General features: G+C 36.5%; 1 protein-coding gene across 2 annotated transcripts in view; it reads right to left on the minus strand.

Moving 5' to 3' along the window:
- The window catches only part of LOC132159763 (low-density lipoprotein receptor-related protein 1B-like), a 283,789-nt gene that overhangs the window by 40,341 nt on the left and 220,849 nt on the right, over positions 1-22,599 (minus strand). For both annotated transcript variants that reach the window (XM_059569364.1, XM_059569363.1), the window contains exons 67-71: positions 16,743-16,859; positions 8,657-8,763; positions 8,424-8,571; positions 6,878-6,987; positions 4,933-5,065 (exon numbers count right to left, since the gene is read on the minus strand). In XM_059569364.1, the coding sequence (XP_059425347.1) occupies positions 4,933-5,065; positions 6,878-6,987; positions 8,424-8,571; positions 8,657-8,763; positions 16,743-16,859 (615 nt within the window). The remainder of the gene's footprint in view (positions 1-4,932; positions 5,066-6,877; positions 6,988-8,423; positions 8,572-8,656; positions 8,764-16,742; positions 16,860-22,599) is intronic.

Consider the following 22,599-nt stretch of genomic DNA (forward strand, 5'->3'; position numbering starts at 1 on the left):
TTGCCATTAATTTAAAAAAACTATTTTTGTATGGACCTGACATAAAAAAGGTTTAAATCTTTAATTTGGGGACATGCAAAAAAATTAAAAGTTCTCTCCCGAACTGCACCTTCACTTCCATTTTTCTCTTCAGTCTCTTTATTTTGCCCTGTTATCCATCTCTCTCATGACTTTAATACTCAAGATTGAACAAAACTATACTTTACAATACAATACTACAATATCTTTATAGAAAAATCCTAATACTGTACACAAGTCATAATTTTCCCTTACAAAAAATTAACATGCTTTTATTAGCCTATATAAAAGTAAAATAACCTTGTTTTTTTGCAAATGGATTTGTATTTATTTTTAAATAAATACATTTGTAAAATAATTTTACATTTTTGGTTATCACAGTTAAACAATAGTAAACATTTTCTCTGGATTTATAGTTAAATATTAAAATGTTAATTTTCGTAAGGGTTGTGTTATTGTCTGTCGTAGCTCCCCCTAAACCTATAAAAAAAATCTGAATTTTTTTCAGCTAAATTACTACTGTAACATTACAACAGATAATAATGGTGTCCTTTAAATAGTATTTTGAGTGATGACTGATGAGCAACGTGCTGCTGCTTGATTAAATAAATAAAAAAACAAAGACAAAAAAGCATCTTTACAGATGAAACCCAGAACAGGAGTTCTGCTTCTCTGCTCCAGCAGTCCACTCTAGTCAGTCTCTCTCTCTCTCTCTCGCATTGATTACTCTGAGTCTGATCCAAACCGTTTGGCGGAGGCGCCGAGAACGCGCGAGTCATGACTAACAATTCATGACTTATTAGAGATTCAATTATCAAATGGCGGATTCGCAAATGATCGCTTTAGTACATTCGGCAGGCAATTATACAATAATGATATTAAATAGTGGGGCAAAATCGGCTGCCAGGCCACCGGGAATTGTCCCGGTTCTCCCGGTGTCCAGTCCGCGCCTGATTTCCACAGACACGCAGAATGTGCGTGTCATAAATTGCATTTTTGGGGCTTTATATTCACAGACACTAGTCGATGTCATGTTTTGATTCAAGTGTACTGACCTACTTTTGATTTAGTCATCCAAAATGTGGCATATTCCGTCCGCGTTAGGCATTTCGTTTTTATGACTGTATTCTACGAACCAGACTGTATTTCCGCATCCCGGAAATGATTAGGGCGGTATGTCTCAGAATAGTCAGTGCAATTTGGGAAAGAAATCAGTTAAATCTGTATGTGGATGTGTGTAAATATTCAAATGTAATCCCCTTTGTAATCGTAAAAAATTTCATAATAACTGTAATTTAATTACTCATTTTTTCTTAGTAACTGTAACTAATTACAGTTACAATAATTTTGTAATTAAATTACGTAACGCCGTTACATGTAACTAGTTACTCCCCAACACTGTGTAACACTTACATTTAGTCAACATACTATTTATGCAATATATGGCACTAGCAAACACATAATTCCTAAACAACCACATGCAGGTCTGTAAAGATAGCATATACAGCAAACAGTAAAGATTTCAGAAACAATTCATTAGGGGCCAAGCACCGAAGGTGCGTAGGCACCTATTGTATCCGTTAGGATTCTTATTAGGGGCCAAGCACCGAAGGTGCGTAGGCACCTATTGTATCCGTTAGGATTCTTATTAGGGGCCAAGCACCGAAGGTGTGTAGGCACCTATTGTATTTGTTCCCATTCTTATTATTATTATTCTTCCTTCTTCCAACTGGGAGTCTATGGCAGCCCATAGAACCGCTTGCGGGAAAGTTGTGCAATTTGGCACACTGATAGAGGACAATATCAACATTAACCACAGCACGTTTAGAGACTTTTGACTCCAACTCTCTAGCGTCACCACTTGTCCAAAGATTAAATGTTTCTAAGCTAATAACTTTTGAACTGTAAGCCAGAAAAGTAAAATACTTTTTCCTGTTAATCCTTGGTACATGCCAAATCTAATGAACACCAAAATTAAAAAATCGCAAGGCTTAGTTTTTTTGCTATATTTTATTGTTCATTAAACCTACTTTTTCGAACTCGTCCTAGACGGTTAGTCCGATTCTGACGAAAATTTGCTCAGATCATCTTCAGACCATGCTGGCAAAAAGTTATGGAATTCAAGTTGATTTGTCCAACCGTTCTCGAATGACACATGAACAAATTTGACTAAAAGCACGCAAAAACACACGTGAGGCTATATCTCGGCAACGGTTTGGCATATTGAGACCAAACTTGGTGTGTATACTAACAAGCATGAACTGAGACTACCTGCAGTGTTTTGACGCAGCACCACCTAGTGGTCAGGAGATATAAAGAATGCATATTTTGGCTTATAACCTCTGAATAGTTTGGCCAAAAATCACACAACTGGTCTCTTTAGATTCAGTGAGTCATGTTGCGTCGAATGATATCCAATTTTCCCGTGTCAGCCATTTTAGGCGTCGGCCATTTTGAATTATGTTTTAAAATGCTGTATTTTTTTAATGCATCATCGTATCGTTACAAAAATAATTACAAAAATATTCGGCTCCATGCCCTGAAGGTACTCAAAAAGCTTGGTGGAAGCGCCACCTTGTGGTCAAAAGTTATAATGAAATATCAAAAAAATGCTAATAACTCATGAATGAATTAGACTATTGAAATGAAAATGGTCTCCCTATATTATTTGGGTCATGCCGAGAACATTGATACCAATTATGCGAAAATTGGCCCTACTTCCTGTCCACCATTTTGATTAATGTTGAAAATCTACTTTTTCAAACTCCTCCTAGACCGTTAGTCTGATTCTAACCAAATTTGAGGCAGAACATTTTCAGACGACGCTGGCAAAAAGTTATGGATTTCGTGTCGATATACGAAACGGTTCTCATTTAGCACATCAACAAATTTGCTGGAAGGGTGCCAAAATGCATGTGAGGCTGTATCTCTGCAAAGCTTTGACATATTTGCACCAAATTTTGTATGTGTCATTGTCACGTCACACTGACCATGCCACATAAATTTGATAGCAGCGCCACCTATTGGTCAAGAGTAATAAATCATTCATTAACCATGAATAATTACTCTTTAAAAATGCTAATAACTTTTTAATGCATTAGTCTATTTTGAATGAAAGTGGTCTCAAAATATTCCCTGGCTTATGCAGACAACATAGATAACAAATATGCCAGATTAAGCTGAACTTCCGGTTGGCCATTTTGATTTATGTTGAAAACCTACTTTTTCGAACTCCTCATCAACCCGTTGGTCCAATTTTCACCAAATTCGGATCAGATCATCTTCAGACTATGCTAACAAAATGTTATGGATTTTGTGTCGATAGACAAAACCGTTTTTGCATACCACAGCGACAAATTTGAGGCATCATGCCAAAATGACACTTGAGGCTGTATCTCTGCAATGCTTTGGCAAAATTGACACCAAACTTTGTGTGTGTCATTGACAAGTCACACAGAGTACACCAAATTGATTTGATAACAGCGACACCTATTGGTCAAACTTGATAAGCCATTTAATCATATAACTAATGGTTGTATTTATGATTTTTCAGCCATTTCAATTACAATCATCCTAAATTGCTGTAATTGCTCGATGTCGCATTTGGTGTGGTCCTTCATGCCAAGCTTAGCTCCTAAATTTGCCAGTGGAGTGCTTGGCCCCGTAATTGCTGCTTGCAGCTATATTTTATGATTGTATTTGTTCAGTAAATGTTAATGACTTTTCAAAACCCCATTTGCATGTGTAAATTATTTTACAAATTTGGTATAGAGAAAAAAAAGTCTTAAATATATACACATTTATAAATATCACAACAACAACAATGATAACATCCACTTCTACTACTCTATTATTATTGTTGTTGTTGATGCATTGATTGTTTTATAATATTAAAGAAGTTTGCTAGTTTGTTATAAATGTTATAAATGTAAACTCAAAAAGTATGAAAATAAATAAATAAATACAAAGATTTTTATATGTTACAGTTATGTATTTATGTATTTATGATTTATTTTATATGATTTATTATATTTATATTGACTTTATATATTGACTTGATGTATTATATTTTGTTTAAGTAACTAAAAGATTAATTATACTTTTGCACACTTAAATAATTAGAAAAACTTAGATGATGATTACAAATGATGATTTGCGTTATTTTTATTTTATTTTATTTATAACATATTTTCTAAAATAACCACCTGAGATTTAGTTATAAATGTACACCCAAAAATAATTAAAAAAATTATGATAATGATTAAAAATTATAATTTTTTATTATTTTATTATAATTATAATTTGTTTATAATATTTATATTATAAGCTGAAAGGTTAGGTATAACAGTGTACACTCAAAAATAATTTGAAAAATGATGACTCCCTCAATTCTATTATAATAAATAATATTTGTTAAATAAGTAATTAGCTTAAAGGTTAGTTATAACTGTACACTCATGAAATAAATTATAAGTGTACAGATTTTTGAACTATTACTATTATTATTATTGTTGTTTTTGTTATAAATAACAATTTTATTATTAATTGTATTGTAGATAATATTATTAATTTTACATACATGTATTTATTGAAAACTCAGCTGATAGGTTAGGTCTAGCTGTGTACACTCAAAAAATAATCTCTTAATTATTATTAACAAATATATAAACAACAACAATTATCAACAATTATCAACAATAATAATCACCATCACCAGCATCTTCCACACAATTAAAGTTTGAAATAATCAGTCAAACAAACCTAGTGGCTCAAATGAATACATTCCAGCAAACTACTAGCTAACAGCATGTTAAATATAACTTACTGAATGTTAAAAATTTACACTCTTGATCCCATGCAAAGCATGCTGGGAACTAGAAATGCGTTGCCCAGTAAGAGATTTTGTAGTGTTACCCTGGTCACAGTTGTCCTCGTCACTTTGATCCAAGCAGTCAAAGACTCTGTCGCACCTCCAGCGAGCGGGAACACAGTGTGCCCGATTCCGACACAGGAACTCGTCCTCCTTACACTCCCGGATACAGTCCACCTGTATTTTTTTTTACAGTCCACACACACGCACACACACACACACACACACACACACACACACACACACACACACACACACACACACACACACACACACACACACACACACACACACACACAACACACACACAGCTCAGCTCAATTTCAATAACTCAACTGAATGATTGGTTGAATTAAGAGGTTTGTCCTCTTTAGCAATGACCTTTGATCTTTTCCTACAGCTAAAATTGCTTTTTATAATGCATGGAAGAAATGCGGCCTTGGCTCTCCAGGGGCCTTTGAAAAAAGAGGTCTGTTTTAATGGTCCTTATTAGGACAGGCAAACTCGTTTGAACTGTTGACACTGCATTAGGAGTGAGGGTGTAATTAAAGCAAAGTCCCTTGAGAAAACAGACCGCAGTCTTGAGGAAAAGGCCTGCTATTACCAAGAGAATGTGTAGCAATACTGTGCAATGCTGCATCAGAGTTAACGAGATATAGTTCCCCCAAAAATACAGCATTCTGTCATCATTTGAATCAATTACATGTTGATAATGGGTTTGTTTTGAAGCTTGAAAATGTTGGACCCCACTGACTTCAACTGTATTGATCAAACATTCTTCAAAATATATTTTAATGTGCTATAGAAAAGAAAACAAAAACAAAGCTACATGAGTTACTTCAGTATGGCAAACTTATGTATGTATTTATTTGTTTGTCTGTTTGTTTGTTTATGTGTTTGTTGTAAATAATTATAACTAATTGTTTTGATAATAAATCAACAAAATAAAAAAGTTACTTAAAGCTGCACTCAAAAATTAATTAATAATAATAATAATAATAATGTTATTAATATTTTATTCACATAATAATTTGAAAAATTATTATCATTATTATTATTATTATGAGTAGTGGTATATGTATAATGTAAATACATATTTAAATGTAATAAATTAGCCAACTTAAAAAAAAAATACTACTAATAATAATAATTTTATAATTTTCACACAAAGTTTGTACAAGCCAAACAAGGCTTTTGGATCATGAAAGTTAAACTAGAAAATTATTATTATTAAAAATATTATTATTATTATTATTATTATTATTATTATCATAATTATATAAATTATTTACAATTATAATTATAAATAATGTATTAGTTATAACTGTATTAAAGGTTAGTTATACAAAAAAAGTGACACAATTTAGTCCTGTTTAAACGTAAATCAGAATATCTACTTAGAATTTGGAATATATAGAAGTAAATCAGAATATATAATTAAAAATCTGACTATGTAAATGTATCTGAATATATACTGTTAGTCTGAATATACAGATACAAATTGTAATATCAAAATGTATATCATGAATATACACAAGTAAATCTGAAAATATAATTTTAAATCCGAATATATACATTTAAATTTTAAATATGTACTTATAGTTCTGAATATATATCAATGATGCAGTACATAGATATGTCAAAATAATCTTTTACAAATAATTACAAAAATATTTTTTGACACAGTTAGATACAGATTTTTGACAACAACTAGATTAAAACAAGTACTTTTTGAAGCTTGAAAGTTTTGGATCCCACTGACTTGCAGCGTATTGATGAAAACAGCTTATTATATCTTATTTTTAATGTGCTGCAGGTAGAACAAAGCCATACAAGTTTGGAACATCATAAGGGCAAGTAAATTATAACAACTTTCCATTTTGAGTGCACTATCCCTTTAAGAAGTAGTTGGAAAGTTTAGAAATATTTTAGAAAAACACTTTATTGTAATCAAAACATGCCTTTCTTCTGTGTATGTACCCAACTGACCTCATCAGATCCATCTGAACAGTCATTTTGTCCGTCACAGCGTTGACCGGCCAACACGCAGCCTCCTCCAACACAAACATACTCGTTCTGAGCACATGATGTCGGCCGAGCTGCGCAGACACAAGGAATTTACAAAATAATGTCAAGACAAGAAATCTTCCATCAAAGAATCCTATAAAAAGATGCATCCATCAACATGTTCTGGGACAATCTGTTCCTTGAAAGCATCCGTCTCGCACACGTGCCAAAGTCTGAAATAAACAGAGCTGCAGTTTCGGTCAGCGAGAGGTTGAGAGAGATTTCTGGCTGCACTTTTTGAAGTGTTTTCAGTCCTATTAATATTAATCATAGGGTAAAATTCCCCTGGCTTGCCTTGAGTCACAGGGAAGAAGAAGAAAAAAAAAGTATCTGAAAGGGAGTATGAGAGCTTTCTGAATGCATCTCCAGTGGTCTTACGATCAGAATAATTCTCTGTGGATGGACTCACGTACCCTGTGCATAGCACACAACGCTGAAATATTCAAGACGAGGGCCAAAAAAGATGGTAGGGAGACCTCAACTAAAAAAAAAAAAAAAGGGAGATACACTTCAAGTCTCAAGTCTCAATAACAGATGAAGTTGGGGTTCAGAACATGCATTATTCTGAGTTTTTGGGTGTTCTTAGGTTCTTTAGCGTTAGATAAAAGTATATATATATATTAGAAAAGTTAATATATAATCAATATATTATGCAATATAATATGCATTATAAGTATGTATACATATTAATATATACTGTATATCTATATGTATTTTAATGTGTGTTTGTGTGTGTGTGTGTGTGTGTGTTTGTGTTTTGTACACACGTGCACACACGCACACACACAAACAGATTAAGTAAAAAATATGTGTGTGTAATGATTTAATAAGTCATTTTAATAAGAAATATTATTATTATTAGCATTTATATAAAGTTAAATAATATGCAATATATTGATTTGATAATATTTATAATACTCGATTCAATGAAAAATACAATACACTGTTACCATTTAAATACAATTTAAATAATTATTCAAATTAATTTCATTATGATTCATGATGGTAATTTTAATGATCAAAACTAATGATTTTAATGAAAAATAGCATTGTATAATTATTAAATAAAATTAAATACAATTACATATATATATAGAAATATATATACACATATATATATATATATATATATATATATATATATATACACACACACACACACACACACACACACACAGTGCCCTCCATAAGTATTAGAACAGAAAATGACAAATGTAGGGTCATTTTGCTGTTAGTTTTAAGTGGAAGTAGTTCAGCAGTTATAAATGAAGGCAGCGTTGCAGGGTCTGAGGTTGTGCAGAGATCTCCAGTCAACATTGTGTAGTCATAGGCCTATGATTACCTTTGGATAAAAGGTGTCCGCTCTGTGATATGTGATTATAGGAGTGCCAAGCTTGCTGTCTGGGAGCAGCTTTGATCGGTTCTGGATCCGTTTGCATTATTTAAAGAGCGTGTGAAAGCAGCTTACCTGTCATGACAGTGTTGGCAGGGCTGCAATTGGCCTCATCTTCCCCGGTTTTGCAGTCTTCCTGTCCATCACAGAGCCATTTGACTGAGATACAGAGATGATTCAGGCACTGGAACTGATCCTCGGAGCAGTGGCTCTCACATCCTCTCTGAAAACACACGCACAGGATATCAGCACTCAAACAGGAACACGATAAATGATGTTTAGCAATTGATGAATGTGGTGCTTGAAACCTCGTCAGAGTTATCGGTGCAGTCGAAGTCACCATCGCAGCGGAAGCGTGAGGAGATGCACTCTCCGTTGGCACAGATGAAATTTTTTGAGTTGCATGTTACTGGCTCTGAAAGGAGAAGAGAAAAAGACATGGATGGTTTCTGAATTTGGACTTCTTTTACAATTGGAAGCGAGGACTGTGAAAGCAAAATAAGCTTTTGGCAGAAATAAAACAAAAACAAACAAATGGCTAAATGTTTTTTTTTTATTATTGTTATGAACAGAAAGACATATCCAGACTTTCTTGGGTATGATCTGCCAGGAAGCCTAAGAAATGCCATGGAGAAAATGTGAAAATGAGTGCAAGTAAATAAGAAAAAGATTAAAAAGAAAAAATTGGTAAACGAACAACAGAAATAAAAAGTGAATACATGCAAACAAACAAAACAAATAAAAATGGTGTATGACATAACTAAAGAAAATCAGACATACAGAACAAACAAATAAGCAAAACAGATGGAATGACGGAATGAGCAAATAAATGAACTACAGGGAAAAAAACATGCAAAAGAAAGAAAGAAAGGGAGAACTCAAAAGAAAAACCACAAGACAGACAAAATGAGAGAATAAATAAACAAAAGATAAAAAAGAGACAGACAGATAAAAAAACAAAGAAAAAAACAAGTAAATAAAGAAAAGAAAAACAATGTGTGAAAAACAGAATTACATAAAAGACAGAAAGAATGATTCACAATTAACTAAAACACACACCGACAAACAATTAGGCAAACCAATTAAAAGTGAAAGTGAATGAGAAAAAAAAATGGAAGTATATGAGAAAACAAATGAAAGACTAAACAAAGGAAAGATCCAAAGTAGTAAGAAATGAACAAACAAACAAACATACGGAAAAAGGAACAGGTGTTTCTGACAACATCTAGGTGTAAGAGTAAATTTGACATCATTCTCTCTTTTGACTTTTGTCAGCCTGTCTCTATTTTTTTTTCTTTGATAGTTGTGAAAACAAATGTCTAGTTTTTATTTTGATATTTGTGTAAATGGGAATGCAAAAGAAAGAAAGAAAGAAAGAAAGAAAGAAAGAAAGAAAGAAAGAAAGAAAGAAAGAAAGAAAGAAAGAAAGAAAGAAAAACAAAGAACAGCTGGAGCACAGATCTCCTTGATCACAATAAGCGAGCGCTGCTGTGTCACTCCTCTAACTCTATTATCAGTCTGTCTATATCCGGCTCCAGCTCTCTGCAGATTATCTGCCCTGACATCACGTCTTCACGACCCAATAAGAGCTTTTATGTCTCCCCAGTGATGTTTCTGTGTGAGGCTCCCAAGGTGAATCCAACAGAGGAAAAGAAATCAAACCTTTGTCTGGATTCACTCCCACCCAGCAAGTGAGCAAATACACCAGGAAATTACGGCAGGACAGACACGTACTTCAGAGCGGGAACTCATCTCTAGATAAATAGGTGACCATATATGACTCATAGGTTCTCTCTTATAAGAGCAAAATCATGCAAAAATAGAACCTTTTGTACATGAATATGGAAAGGATGTGGAAAAGAAAGAAAGAAAGAAAGAAAGAAAGAAAGAAAGAGAACAACAGAAACAACTGAATGAGAGGAAAAGGAAACATGCAGGTAAAAGGAATGTACACAAAAACTCAAAAAATTTAAAGTAAAAGGAAATAATGGAAAAACTAAGGGGGATGGAATGGGAAAAGGGTAAATGGCAGGACGAGGAAGAGAAAAATGGGAAAGAGGGAGAGGAAAAGGACAGAGAAGAAAAAAGGAAGAAAATGAAAAGAACAAACAAAGGAAAATACATGTAAATTTAAAGAAAGGAATGAAAAAAAAGGAAAATAGAAGGGGAACAGAATTAACACTAGGAAGATGAAGAGGAATGGGATGGGATTAAATGGCAATAAACAAAGGAAGAAAATCAAAGTAAGGCAAAATCTAAGGACATAGACTTAAAGGAAAACAGGTTAAAGAACAGGAAAATGGTGAATGGGGGTAAGAGAAAGGGAAGGGAAAAGGAAGAAAATGAAGTTTTCAAAACAAAAAAAAGTTAAACAAAACAAAGGAAATGAAATGAAAAGTAAAGTAAAAGAATGTGAAGGAAAAGAAGAGGGGAAAGTGAAGGGAAATAGGAAATGGAAGGAAAAAAGGCAAGTAGTAAGGTAAAAGGAAAATCAAAGGAAAAATACGTAGAGGAAAACAGGTTAAAGAATGGGAAATTTATGAATGGGAGTAAGAGGAAAGGGAAGGGAAAGAGGAATAGGAAAGACGGGAAAAGGAAGAAAATTAACAACAAAGAGAATGAAAAGTAAAGTAAAAGGAAGTGAAGGAAAACAAGAGTGGAAAGTGAAGGGGAAAAGGAATGAAAAGGAACGAAAATCAAAGTAAGTTAAAAGGAAAAACAAAGGAAAGGAAACATTACGTAAAAGGAAGTACTGTAAAAGAAAAATGGAAAGATGATGAATGAGAGGAAGAGCAAAATTAATGGAAAGAGGAATCAGAAATAAAAGAAAAAAAGACTAAATTTAAAAGTAAAACAAAACAAAGGGAAGGAAAAAACTAAGGAAATGAAAAGTAAACCAGAGGGAAAAGGGAAGGGGAAAGGATGAACACTAGGAAGACAAATGGGAAGGGAAGGAGGGAAAGGACATGGATAGAAGTAAAACAAAACAAAAGGAAAAACAAAGTAAAAGAAATGTAAAAACAGACAGGAAATAAAAGGGGAAACAACAGGGAACAGGAATTGAAAAAAAAGGAAAGAAGTATCATTGAGGTGGAAATTATGCCATTGTGCTCTGCTTTCTGCTGCAAGCACAAGTCTGACTTACATCATGATCACATTTTGAATAAATGATGGCAGTGGCTCTGTAATCTAGTAAATAAATGGTCCGAGCTCACGCCACGGCACAGAGGAAAACATAGCAACACGCATGGCCGTTTATCACGGGAGCCGCTGCCGGGAGCAACAGGCCGCTGCCATTAAAACCAAATTGCAGATCAGTGTGAGAGATCGATTCTGCCATTCAGTGGGACACTTTCTCCACTATCTGTCAATCAACATCAGACTGCTGACAAAAAACATACATCTGCACTCCAGTGGACAGTAGTTAGCAACATCCCGAGAAGACAGGAAAAATACATGTCTACATCTCAGGGAAATTTATATAATCACTGCTTGGGAGACACATAAATTTCCAGAGCAATCAACACACAATCTCATTCTCACTGTGTGTTTCACTCTCGTTTGAAAGTTTGAAGCTAGAGGCTGAAGACAGAGCTGAAGTGTGATGAGATCCACTGGGCTTTAGGAGCTCTCTGAGTAGCGGAGAACTTGTTCTGTATAATGACTCAGACATCAGGGGAGAAACAGGGAATAAATATGGAGATTTGAGACAACAGTCACACACAAAGTGTTGAAGTACTTTTGGACACTGTTTGAGACCCATGTGCTCTTCAGAAGAAAAAAACGGCTCACTGTCACACACTGACGCATGAGCGTTAGCTTGTAAATCCCTCTCTGAGGATCCAACATCTATGTGCCACACTGTGGATTGTGATATCAAACCATTTTTGTTCTTTTTTAGAAACCCTGCTGTGCCTGTATGTCTAGTAGTGTTAAGAGCAAAGTGTGATAAGAGGAACATATGAAAGCTGAATGTACTTAAATGTCAAAGCATTCAGATGTCAATAGAGACAAGAAGATTAGAGCATGATTACAGCAGCAAACAACACAGAGTACATTGAAACTAAACAAAATGGCACAGAAAACTGAAACTAAACTAAATAATGAAACACGGCACAATGAAACCAAACAAACAACAAAGCAAAGAACAAAGTAACTAAACACAAAATACAGCCCAATGAATCTAAAGGCAAGGAAACTAAACAACAAAACATGGCATAAACTCAATAACAAAATGGAACACAATAAAAAATATTACTAATACAACAAAGTAATGTAAACTAAATAACAAAATGCACAATGAAACTAAAAACTAGCATAAAACTACACAAAAAGCATAATTGAACTAAACAAAACAACAAAGCACAATAAAACTAAACAATTCAGGGTAATGAAACTAAGCTAAATCAAACTAACTAAACAAAACAATGCAAGCCCAATGAAAGTAAACAATTAGGGGTAATGAAATAAAACAAAACCAAACAATTAAGCACAATGAAACCAAACTTAAAAACATCACAATAAAACAAAAGTAACTAAACAACAGAGCACAGTGAAACTAAACCAAACAAATGAAACATAACACAAATAACAGCACAATAAAAAAAATATGCAGCACAACTGAACTAAACAAAACTAAGCCAAACTAAACTAAACACAAGACAGCACAATGAAATTAAGCAGTGCAGCCATACGAAACAAAACAAAAAAATAAACCACAACAAAACTCAACTAAATAATAGCACAATAAAAATAAAAAATAAAAATAAAAATAATAATAAAAAAACTAAACTAAACCAAAAAAAAAAAATAACTAAATTTAAATAAAATAAAATAAATTAAATGAAACAAAAGTAACTAAACAACACAGCACAATAAGACTTAACAAAACGACACCAAACAAACTAAACTAAATAATAAAGCAGTTAAACTAAATAACAACACAAGCGCAACTAAACTAAACTAACAATACATAGGACAATGTTTATACACTTATTTATTTGCCTACATTTATTTTTTTTTTGTCTGTGTGTTGTTGTCTCTGTGTACTGAAAGCCCATGTCACTAAAACAAATTCCTTGTATGCGCAAGCATACTTGGCAATAAAGCTCTTTCTGATTTTGATTCTGACAATGACTAAACTAAACATGGCACAATAATACTAAAATAAAACTAAAATCTAAACAAAGGCACAATGAAACTAAATCAAACTAACCAACACAAAACAAAGAAACGTCTCGGTTACGTACGTAACCCTCGTTCCCTGATGGAGGGAACGGAGACGTTATGTCGAACGACATATGGGGTCTCACTTGGGAGGCCAATCATCTCTGAATTTAAGAGAAAACGCCAATGAAAATTGGCTAGTGGATTAACACACCTGAGCCACTCCCCGTGCCAACGGGTATAAATAGGGCGACAGGTGCATCCACTCATTAGGTTTTATGCTGAGGAGCCGAGAACGTGTCCCGGCAACAGCGAACGGTTCAAGGTTGTGGCATGGGGACATAACGTCTCCGTTCCCTCCATCATTGAACGAGGGTTACGTACGTAACCGAGACGTTCCCTATCTGTCGGTCACTACGAGTTATGTCGAACGAAATATGGGGTCCTATGGAAAACGCCACAACCTGAACATCGTCACAAACCTGTGGCGCTGCAATTGTCGACAAGCCCTGGCGTGCCACAAAAGCTACGCTAAAGGTCGTAACATTCCCAAAGCCCCAGCGCAAATTCACTGACCTTGGTATCGAAGGGGCCAAAGGGTGAGTACATCGCTGCTGGAGAAGGGCACGCTGCTGTTCCGCCCACATAAAGTTAATGGAAGGGATTTCAACCTTCAGAGAAAGATTGCTTCAAATCTTCCCTATTTGTTCTTTCAGCTGGCAAGACAATGGGGAAGTGAGCCTAGGAAAAGGTCGCTACGGAGACCACATCCTACCCGTAGGGAGGTGACATGTGGATATACCGATATGGACTGACCCAGGGGGCAGTATTACATATGGAAGGGGTCTCTGAGGCAGGTCCTACCTTGGAGTAGGGATGGAACGGCTGCCAGAAGAGACTGACAGAACGGGTCTGTCAAGGGAAGACACGGGTTTGCCAGGAGGGAAACCTTACCGTGGAAGAATACACATATGGGATTACCCGTAGGGAACCAAGCCATATGAACACCTAGCCCAGTACAGGGGCTGACCGGAACTCCGCGGATGCTAACGCCAGTACTGGGCCTGGCGACAGACTGCTCCGCCAAGTCTGACTGCCGAGGGTGCTGGAGGATGCTCGACCAGGGTACGCCAACCGGGGAACTCTACTGGGAGAAGAAAGGCGCTCACATCCCCGTGTTAAGGGGAATGGCGCAGCAAGCGTGACACCCAGCCAGCCCTTCCCGCCAATTACCTGTTACCCAACACACGGGAAGAAACTGGCTCCACACGGAGGTTGTAAAACCTCGCAAAGGTGTTAGGTGTCGCCCAGCCCGCAGCTCGACAGATGTCTGCCAGAGAGGCGCGGAAGGGAGTGGTGGGAACCTTGGGCACGTATCCAGGCCGGGGTCTCAGGACAACGTGAGAGTAGGCCGGCCCGAACACAAGGCACTCCTCACTTACCGAAAATGCTTGGAGGTCCCCGACCCTCTTGATGGAAGTGAGCGCGGGTGCCAAATGGTGCCAAGTCTCTCCTCAGGGGGATGCACCAGGGAGGGGCTGTCACGAGGAGCATGAGTTCCGAAAACCAGGACCGGGTGGGCCAATAAGGCGCAACCAACAGGACCTGTTCCTCGTCCTCTCTGACCTTGCACAATGTCTGTGCGAGCAGGCTCACTGGGGGAAACGCATACTTGCGTAAAGCCCGAGGCCAGCTGTGTGCCAGTGCATCTGTGCCCAGGGGGGCCTGGGACAGGGAATAGTACAGCTGGCAGTGGGAGGACTCGTGGGAAGCAAACAGGGCTTCTACCTGGGCTTCCCCGAATCGACTCCAGATCAGCTGGACCGTCTGGGGATGGAGTCGCCATTCCCCGGGGAAACTGAGCTGTCGTGAGAGCGCGTCGACTGCACGATTGAGCTCCCCCAGGATGTGGATAGCGCGCAGCGACTTGAGCCACGTCTGACTCCAGAGGAGGAGATGGCGGGCGAGTTGAGACATGCGACATGATCGTAGATCGCCCTGTCGGTTGATGTACGAAACAGCCGCAGTGTTGTCCGTGCGGACCAACACGTGCTTGTCCAGCAACAGCGGACGAAACCGTCGTAAAGCTAGATGCACTGCCAGCAACTCCAGACAGTTGATGTGCCAAAGCAGTCGAGGTCCTGTCCAGTACCCCAAAGCTGCCTGCCCGTTGCATGTCGCGCCCCAGCCCGAGTTGGAGGCATCTGTTGTGACAACAACGTGCCGGGACACTTGTTCTAAGGGCACGCCGGCCCGTAGAGAGGCAATAGAAAGACACGCTGGGACCGCCATGAGACGGCCCAGCAGAATCAATCGGCAGCTGCACGGGACAGGCGCTGCGGGAGGAGTGAGAGGTCCGTGGGGCGTGGCCCGGCGGAGAAGCTCTCACTGTAACCCTCAGATCTCCCAGAGCGCCAGCCGGCGGTCCTCTGCTCGAACCAGAGAAACCGGGACGGGTGGCGACAGAGGGGTCTGCTGCACTCCCCTTGAGGAGTGAGAGAAGCGATCGCAGCGCAGCCATGTTCATACGCCCACAGTAGACGCATGAATCATCCACGAGCGCAGCCTCAGCGTGTTGGACGCCCAGACACTGCAGACTACGCTCGTGACCGTCCACCGAAGACAGGAAACGACCGCATCCAGAAAGACACGGACGAAACGGCATCTTGAAAAAGACGCGAATCGCCCGTGATTTGCTCTTTTAGAAAACTGTCTCTTTTAGCCGTAGCGCCCAGGGGAATCGCCGTCACAGGGACACCGCTGTACCGCGCCGTCACACCGACCAGGAACAGCTTCTTTAAAACAAAGATGAATGGCTTTGTAGTGACTGCTCTCATCGACTACTCGGCTCCGAAGCAAAAATCTAATGAGTGGATGCACCTGTCGCCCTATTTATACCCGTTGGCACGGGGAGTGGCTCAGGTGTGTTAATCCACTAGCCAATTTTCATTGGTGTTTTCTCTTAAATTCAGAGATGATTGGCCTCCCAAGTGAGACCCCATATGTCGTTCGACATAACTCGTAGTGACCGACAGATAGGGAACTAAACAAAACAATACACATCACAGTGATAAAGCACGCCAAACTACAGCAAAAAAAAATAAAAATAAAATAAAACACATTTGGATTTTAATTCATGAAGGAGAGTTGCTGTCACAGACATCCTCATCTACAGAGGACGTGTTTGTTGTACAAGTTAAATAAGAGATTAAAAGCAGAATCACATACTGCAGTTCTCCTCGTCTGAATTGTCGCTACAGTCGCTCTGCCCGTCACACCTCCAGTGGTCCGGAATGCAGTTGTTGTCCTTGCAGCGAAATTCATGCGGCCCACATGTCTTTTCATCTGCATACACAAACAAACAAAATATTAATCTGAATTCCCTCAGTGCAATAGCAGTGCAAAACAAATCCTGAGCTGTTAGATAAACTAATATATAACAAGTTTTACTTTAAAAACTGCACTTTTAACACAATATTCAGACTTCAAAACATTTATTAAAACTTTTAACAGAAAACAAGGAATTGGTACAAAGCATATTTTTGCAGCTTTGTAGTTTGTTTATTTATTGTTTTGTAAATTGGTATATTTTACCTACAAATGTTTACTCATGTTTATTTATTTTTTATTTTTTGCAAAACTAAAAACGACACAATGAAACTAAACAAAAAAATTCACAACACAATGACACAAAACAAAAACTTAAGTACACTAAAATAATATTAAAACTAAACATGGCACAATGAAAATAAACAAAAGCAAAACAATGAAACAATGAAACATCATAAATTAGCTTATTAAATTGTTGCATTAAAAAAATATATAAATAAACTGTGATGGTGACTTTTTTTGTTTAATTTAAGATACAGGTCATATTTTTGTAGTTTGGTATATTAATATTTTACCAATAAAATGTGCTAATTTACTACTGTTTACAAATTTTTTACAGTTCCAGCAAACACACAGGCACAACAAAGTCAAACTAAACATGGCACAAATTAAAGAACACAAAATAAATAAAAGTCAAACTAAACATGGCACAAATTAAAGAACACAAAATAAATAAAAGTCAAACTAAACATGGCACAAATTAAACAACACAAAATAAATAAAATCAAACTAAACATGGCACAAAATTAAAGAACACAAAATAAATAAAATCAAACAAAACTTTGTAAAACAAATTATTTCATTAAAATAGAAATAATAAATAAATAAATAAATAAATAAATAAATAAATAAATAAATAAATAAATAAATAAATAAATAAATAAATAAATATTTCAAATCCCATTATAGTGACGTTTTCAGTTTATTTCACTTTAGGGTACAAAGCATATTTTTGTAGTTAAGTAGGTTGGCATATTATTATTTTACCAATACATGTTAAATTCTTCCAGCAACTACACCTGTCAGGTTTTTTTACCTTAAATTTAACACTTTTTTTTTTTCTTCACAGAATCCCACAAGACTGAATCAGAGGCACAATGGTGTAAATCACGTGTCCCTGCTCTGAAATAATTAACATGCTAATCCGAGCTGATTTGAGTACAGGAAATCAGAAATGCAATTTCCCCTCATCTGAATGTTGGCGACGACTAATCCAACTATCATGAGAGATGATGAGAACATAATGCATGATTAATTGACAATCACAATGCTGTGTTTGAGTCCTAATTCCCAGACTTAAAATGACATTAAGAGAATTCTAATTTAGAAAGAACAAGGCTGGAATATTAAGATTTTTCCTCAAATAGCTTTAGGGTTTGAATCACCTTCAAGTTGGATGAAGACAAAATTTTTCGCTCATTAAAACTTAACAGAGAATATGAATATGTTTTTACACTCAATTTTATATGTTTAAAGGAAGAATCAATAATCAATTCTTATCTAAATCAAGTCAAAATACTGACAAATATCAAAATATTTACAAAATTAAATAGAATTTTAAAGACAAGCAAACAAACGCAGCAGGTATAATGAATGAGTTCATTGTTTGAATGTATTTGTGTCAGTCTGCATGCTTTCAAAGAGCTACGGGCAGCGTTCTTGGCTAATTAACTTTCGCCGACGTGCTGCCAACATGAGGCTGATCATGGTAAATAATTCAAAATAAATAAATTGGATCATGCAGTGATGTAAGAGGCCACATCCAACAAATTAAGAGCGGTGTTCAATGCGTCAGAGCGTGGCGGCACACTGAATGTTTCATGAGAGCTCAATCCAACCGTTCTTCAGAAACAACAATAATGTGGATATGTGGTCATGACTCGGCAAAGCACAGAATCAGGGCTCAGCCATTCAAACCAGAGCAACCAGTGAGAGAATGAGGAGATGTGTTGAGAACACAATGAAGAAGAAGAAAAAAATTATAATAATATCGATCCTCATAAAAAAAAAGTACTGCAATATAACACTCATGAAAAACTTTATTTATTTATTTTGCATTAGGACAGTCATAACCTCCTACTTAATACTACCTGCTGACACAAGTAAAAAAAAAAGTACATAATACATATTTTTTTTAGTTTGATGCCAATTCCAGAAATTAGATAGAAGTTATTGAAAAACATAAACAAAAATAAAATATAATAATAATAATAATAATAATTAATTGTAATATTTTAATAATTGTTTAAAATATAACAAATATTTCAAATATTTTTAATTACTTCTTAAAACAAACCAACTACAATAAAATTACACAAACTACCTCAGTAATTAAAAAGAAGTGACTGAAAAAGACTGATATTACATTATATTTGTATTTTAGTATGAGATAAAAGATTTAATTCCATGTATATTTACTCAAACAAAAAATAAAGGTAAAATTGTTGTTAAAATATTAATAATTCAAATATTTAATATTAATAATAATATTCAGTTTTTTTTTTCTTTACTAAGTGAATAATTTGATGAAAACAAAATGAAACACCAAACCAAACCAAAAAAATTAATAAAAAATAAACTAGCGTTGTAATCCAGTCCATTGCACTCAGTTTATCCATTTTCCAATGTCCATTTCCATCAAAACTTTGGACCCCTTTTCATCTCAGTCACCCTGACAATATGTCATATCGATGTCCTCTTCGTATATTATACAGCCACTAGTGGATGCGTTTCATCTTAATATCTCTTTAGGAAATGCCCCGTTTCCAAAGAGATGTAAGCAACTTATTGATTTTTGGAAGATGAAGCTCCACTCCGCTGATGGACATTCAGACCAACACTTAGGGAACGTCCTCATGGTTAAAAATCAATACAGTATTATGCTGGGTTAATGTGAATATTCCATTATATCCTCTCAATGCTGTAAAGTGCAGGAGTGAGTTGTGTATCTAGGGAAATCCAATACATCCTCCAGAGCAACAATATGGTCCAAATCCAAAAACAATTCCAGCGAGAGAGAATGCTTTTTCAGACTTTAAGAACATTATATTTATCACAATTTTGTCAGATATTTAGCCAATTATTATTATTATTATTATTGTTATTTAGGGCTGCCCCCAATCGTCAATTAATCGTTAGTCGACCAAAATGTTATTAGTCGCATTAAAAAATACAATTAAAAAATACACAGGTGAAGTCACACAGTTTGTTAACTGCTAGTCTATGGTAATACAGAACATCAGGCATGACATCCAAACGCTTAACCTCAAATATGGCTTATCATCTGAAAGATGTAAGTATTAGCAACTTTACATGGCAGCTCAATCTAAAATCATCAATCAAAATGTTAACCCAGAGAAATGTGCACTATGTATGGGTGGAAAGATACATGTATTCGTACCGAACCATCACGGTCCGTACATCTCCGTTTGGTGCATGAGGCCTTACAACAAATACAGGCAATTCATCCCCAATCCAGAAGGGGGCTCCTGCAACAATGGAACACTGTTTGACAACTGGCCGCCAGCAGAAGAACAGTGAATGTCTTGAATTGCGCACTTGAAAACAAAGTCCACTGGAAAGTGTCCACGTGCTGACTGAATGACATCTTTCATAGACTGAGAAAGAAGTATACTTTAAAGGATTGTGCACACAACTGTTTGTGAAATGGAGCTTTGTGTTCGTGTATCCTACCCCTCTCATTTGGCACAAATCCAGATATTCCATAATATTTCCATATTTGCAATGTAACATATCTGAATGCTAAGCTATTATTTATTATGTAAATAACAGGCTGTGTGCTTTAGTCCTACGGGGACACAGTTTGGTTCACTGTATTTTATTTTGATAAAGTACCAACTGTGCTGTCAAGTTAGCAATGCTGGAACTGATGTGTTTTGTGTGTGTGTGCATGCTCAACTGTTTCCTTAGATCAGCAGAATCAACTTTAAACACTTATTGTCTTATTTACTGTAATGATGTACAAACATCTAATCTCTATACTAATACTATACTAATACTAATCTTCGGGAAAGAGGAGGCGGGAACTGGCAGACAATCAATTCAAACTTTAATAATTAAAATAAACACAAAACAATGCAGCAGCCCCTCACGGCCGACTGCCGTGCACAAACAAAATCAAAACACAAACTAAAACCCAGGCCTGGTCCTCTCTCGTTCTTTTTTTTATATCCTTTCATCTCATCCGTGGGACTCGAGACCGGTGGGTCGAGCAGGTGTCGCTCATTTCTCAATCACTCCACCGGCCTCGCCCCATTCCCACGGCTCTCGGCCCCGCACCACTCGTCACATTTACATTTACATTTATTCATTTAGCTGACGCTTTATCCAAAGCGACTTACATTTGCTATATATGTCAGAGGTCGCACGCCTCTGGAGCAACTAGGGGTTAAGTGTCTTGCTCAGGGACAAATTGGTGTCTCACAGTGGATTCGAACCCGGGTATCTCACACCAAAGGCATGTGTCTTATCCACTACACCAACACCACCCCAATAGAGCTGAAGATCTTTGCCCGAACCCCATTTTGCCCGAACCCCCTTGGGTCCAGTCGGGTTCAGTCGGGTTCGGGCTTAATTTCTATCATCTTACGCGGGCTCGGCTCGGGCTCAGGCTTGCGCTCCGTTTTGCGAGGTGAACGAGCGGTCATGTGATGTGTTTCGATTAGCGTGAGAAAGATGTGAAAATGGATGGCGAGTAGGTGTAACGGAGGCTTGCCTCTGATGATTACGTTTTGGTTGCACCAGCAACTAAAGCAAAGTCTGAGGTGTGGAAAAGTTTTGACCATGTTTATAATGAGAATAATGAGTGAATAATGACGCACCATCAGTGAGCGCAGGAACGTGCTGAAGACATCTACAGTGGATTCAATCATTTTACTCCACAAAAACATGTAGGCTTAGCCTAATCTCTGTGAGTAAAGGTTTTTTAAATGATAATTAAATATTCATTGAGTCTTAAATGCATAATGTGGACAGAGTATTTACACTAATGTTGGCATTCTTTTATTAAATGTCAGCTGCTAGTGGCGAAGCAAATCCGGAGGAGCCTATATCTTAATTTCGTTATTGCCAAATACCCATCTTAATTTAAAATGTATCTTAATTTAATTTGTTTAAAAAAAGACTCGTTTTTATTGGTGCGTTGGTCTATTTATAGGCTAAATAAGCCTATTTAGAGTGCTGAGATGTTACGATGTTACAGGGTCCTGTCGGGCCTAACTTTCAAGGCCCGATTACAGCTCTACACCCCAAAACATTGTGCTTTTGTAAAATAAAGAAAACAAATAGGATGTTGCTTTCTGCCATGTGAGTTTCTTTTCTGTGAACAAATTAAGCCTGTCACAAAAATAAACTAAAACTCGTGTCACCCCCCCCACCCCCCTTGTTTATCTGTAAACTAAATCAAATATATTTCAAGAATGTATTCCTTGTATGTACAGGCCTATATGTACTGAATATTATATATGTAACAATACAATAATGTTTAGTATTTTTACATCTAGGTGGAAAAAATGGTAATTTGTACTATTGTTTGCTCAAAATAAATTAATAGAAACCAAGCATAGTAGATTTTTTTTTTTTTTTTTTCGTGTTGAAAGTGAAATCATATCGAACTGTGACCCCCGTACCGAGATACATAGCGAACTGTGACATATGTGTACTGTTCCACCACTTG

The sequence above is a fragment of the Carassius carassius genome, chromosome 16 (genome assembly GCF_963082965.1).
Source record: "Carassius carassius chromosome 16, fCarCar2.1, whole genome shotgun sequence".
Taxonomy (NCBI): domain Eukaryota; kingdom Metazoa; phylum Chordata; class Actinopteri; order Cypriniformes; family Cyprinidae; genus Carassius; species Carassius carassius.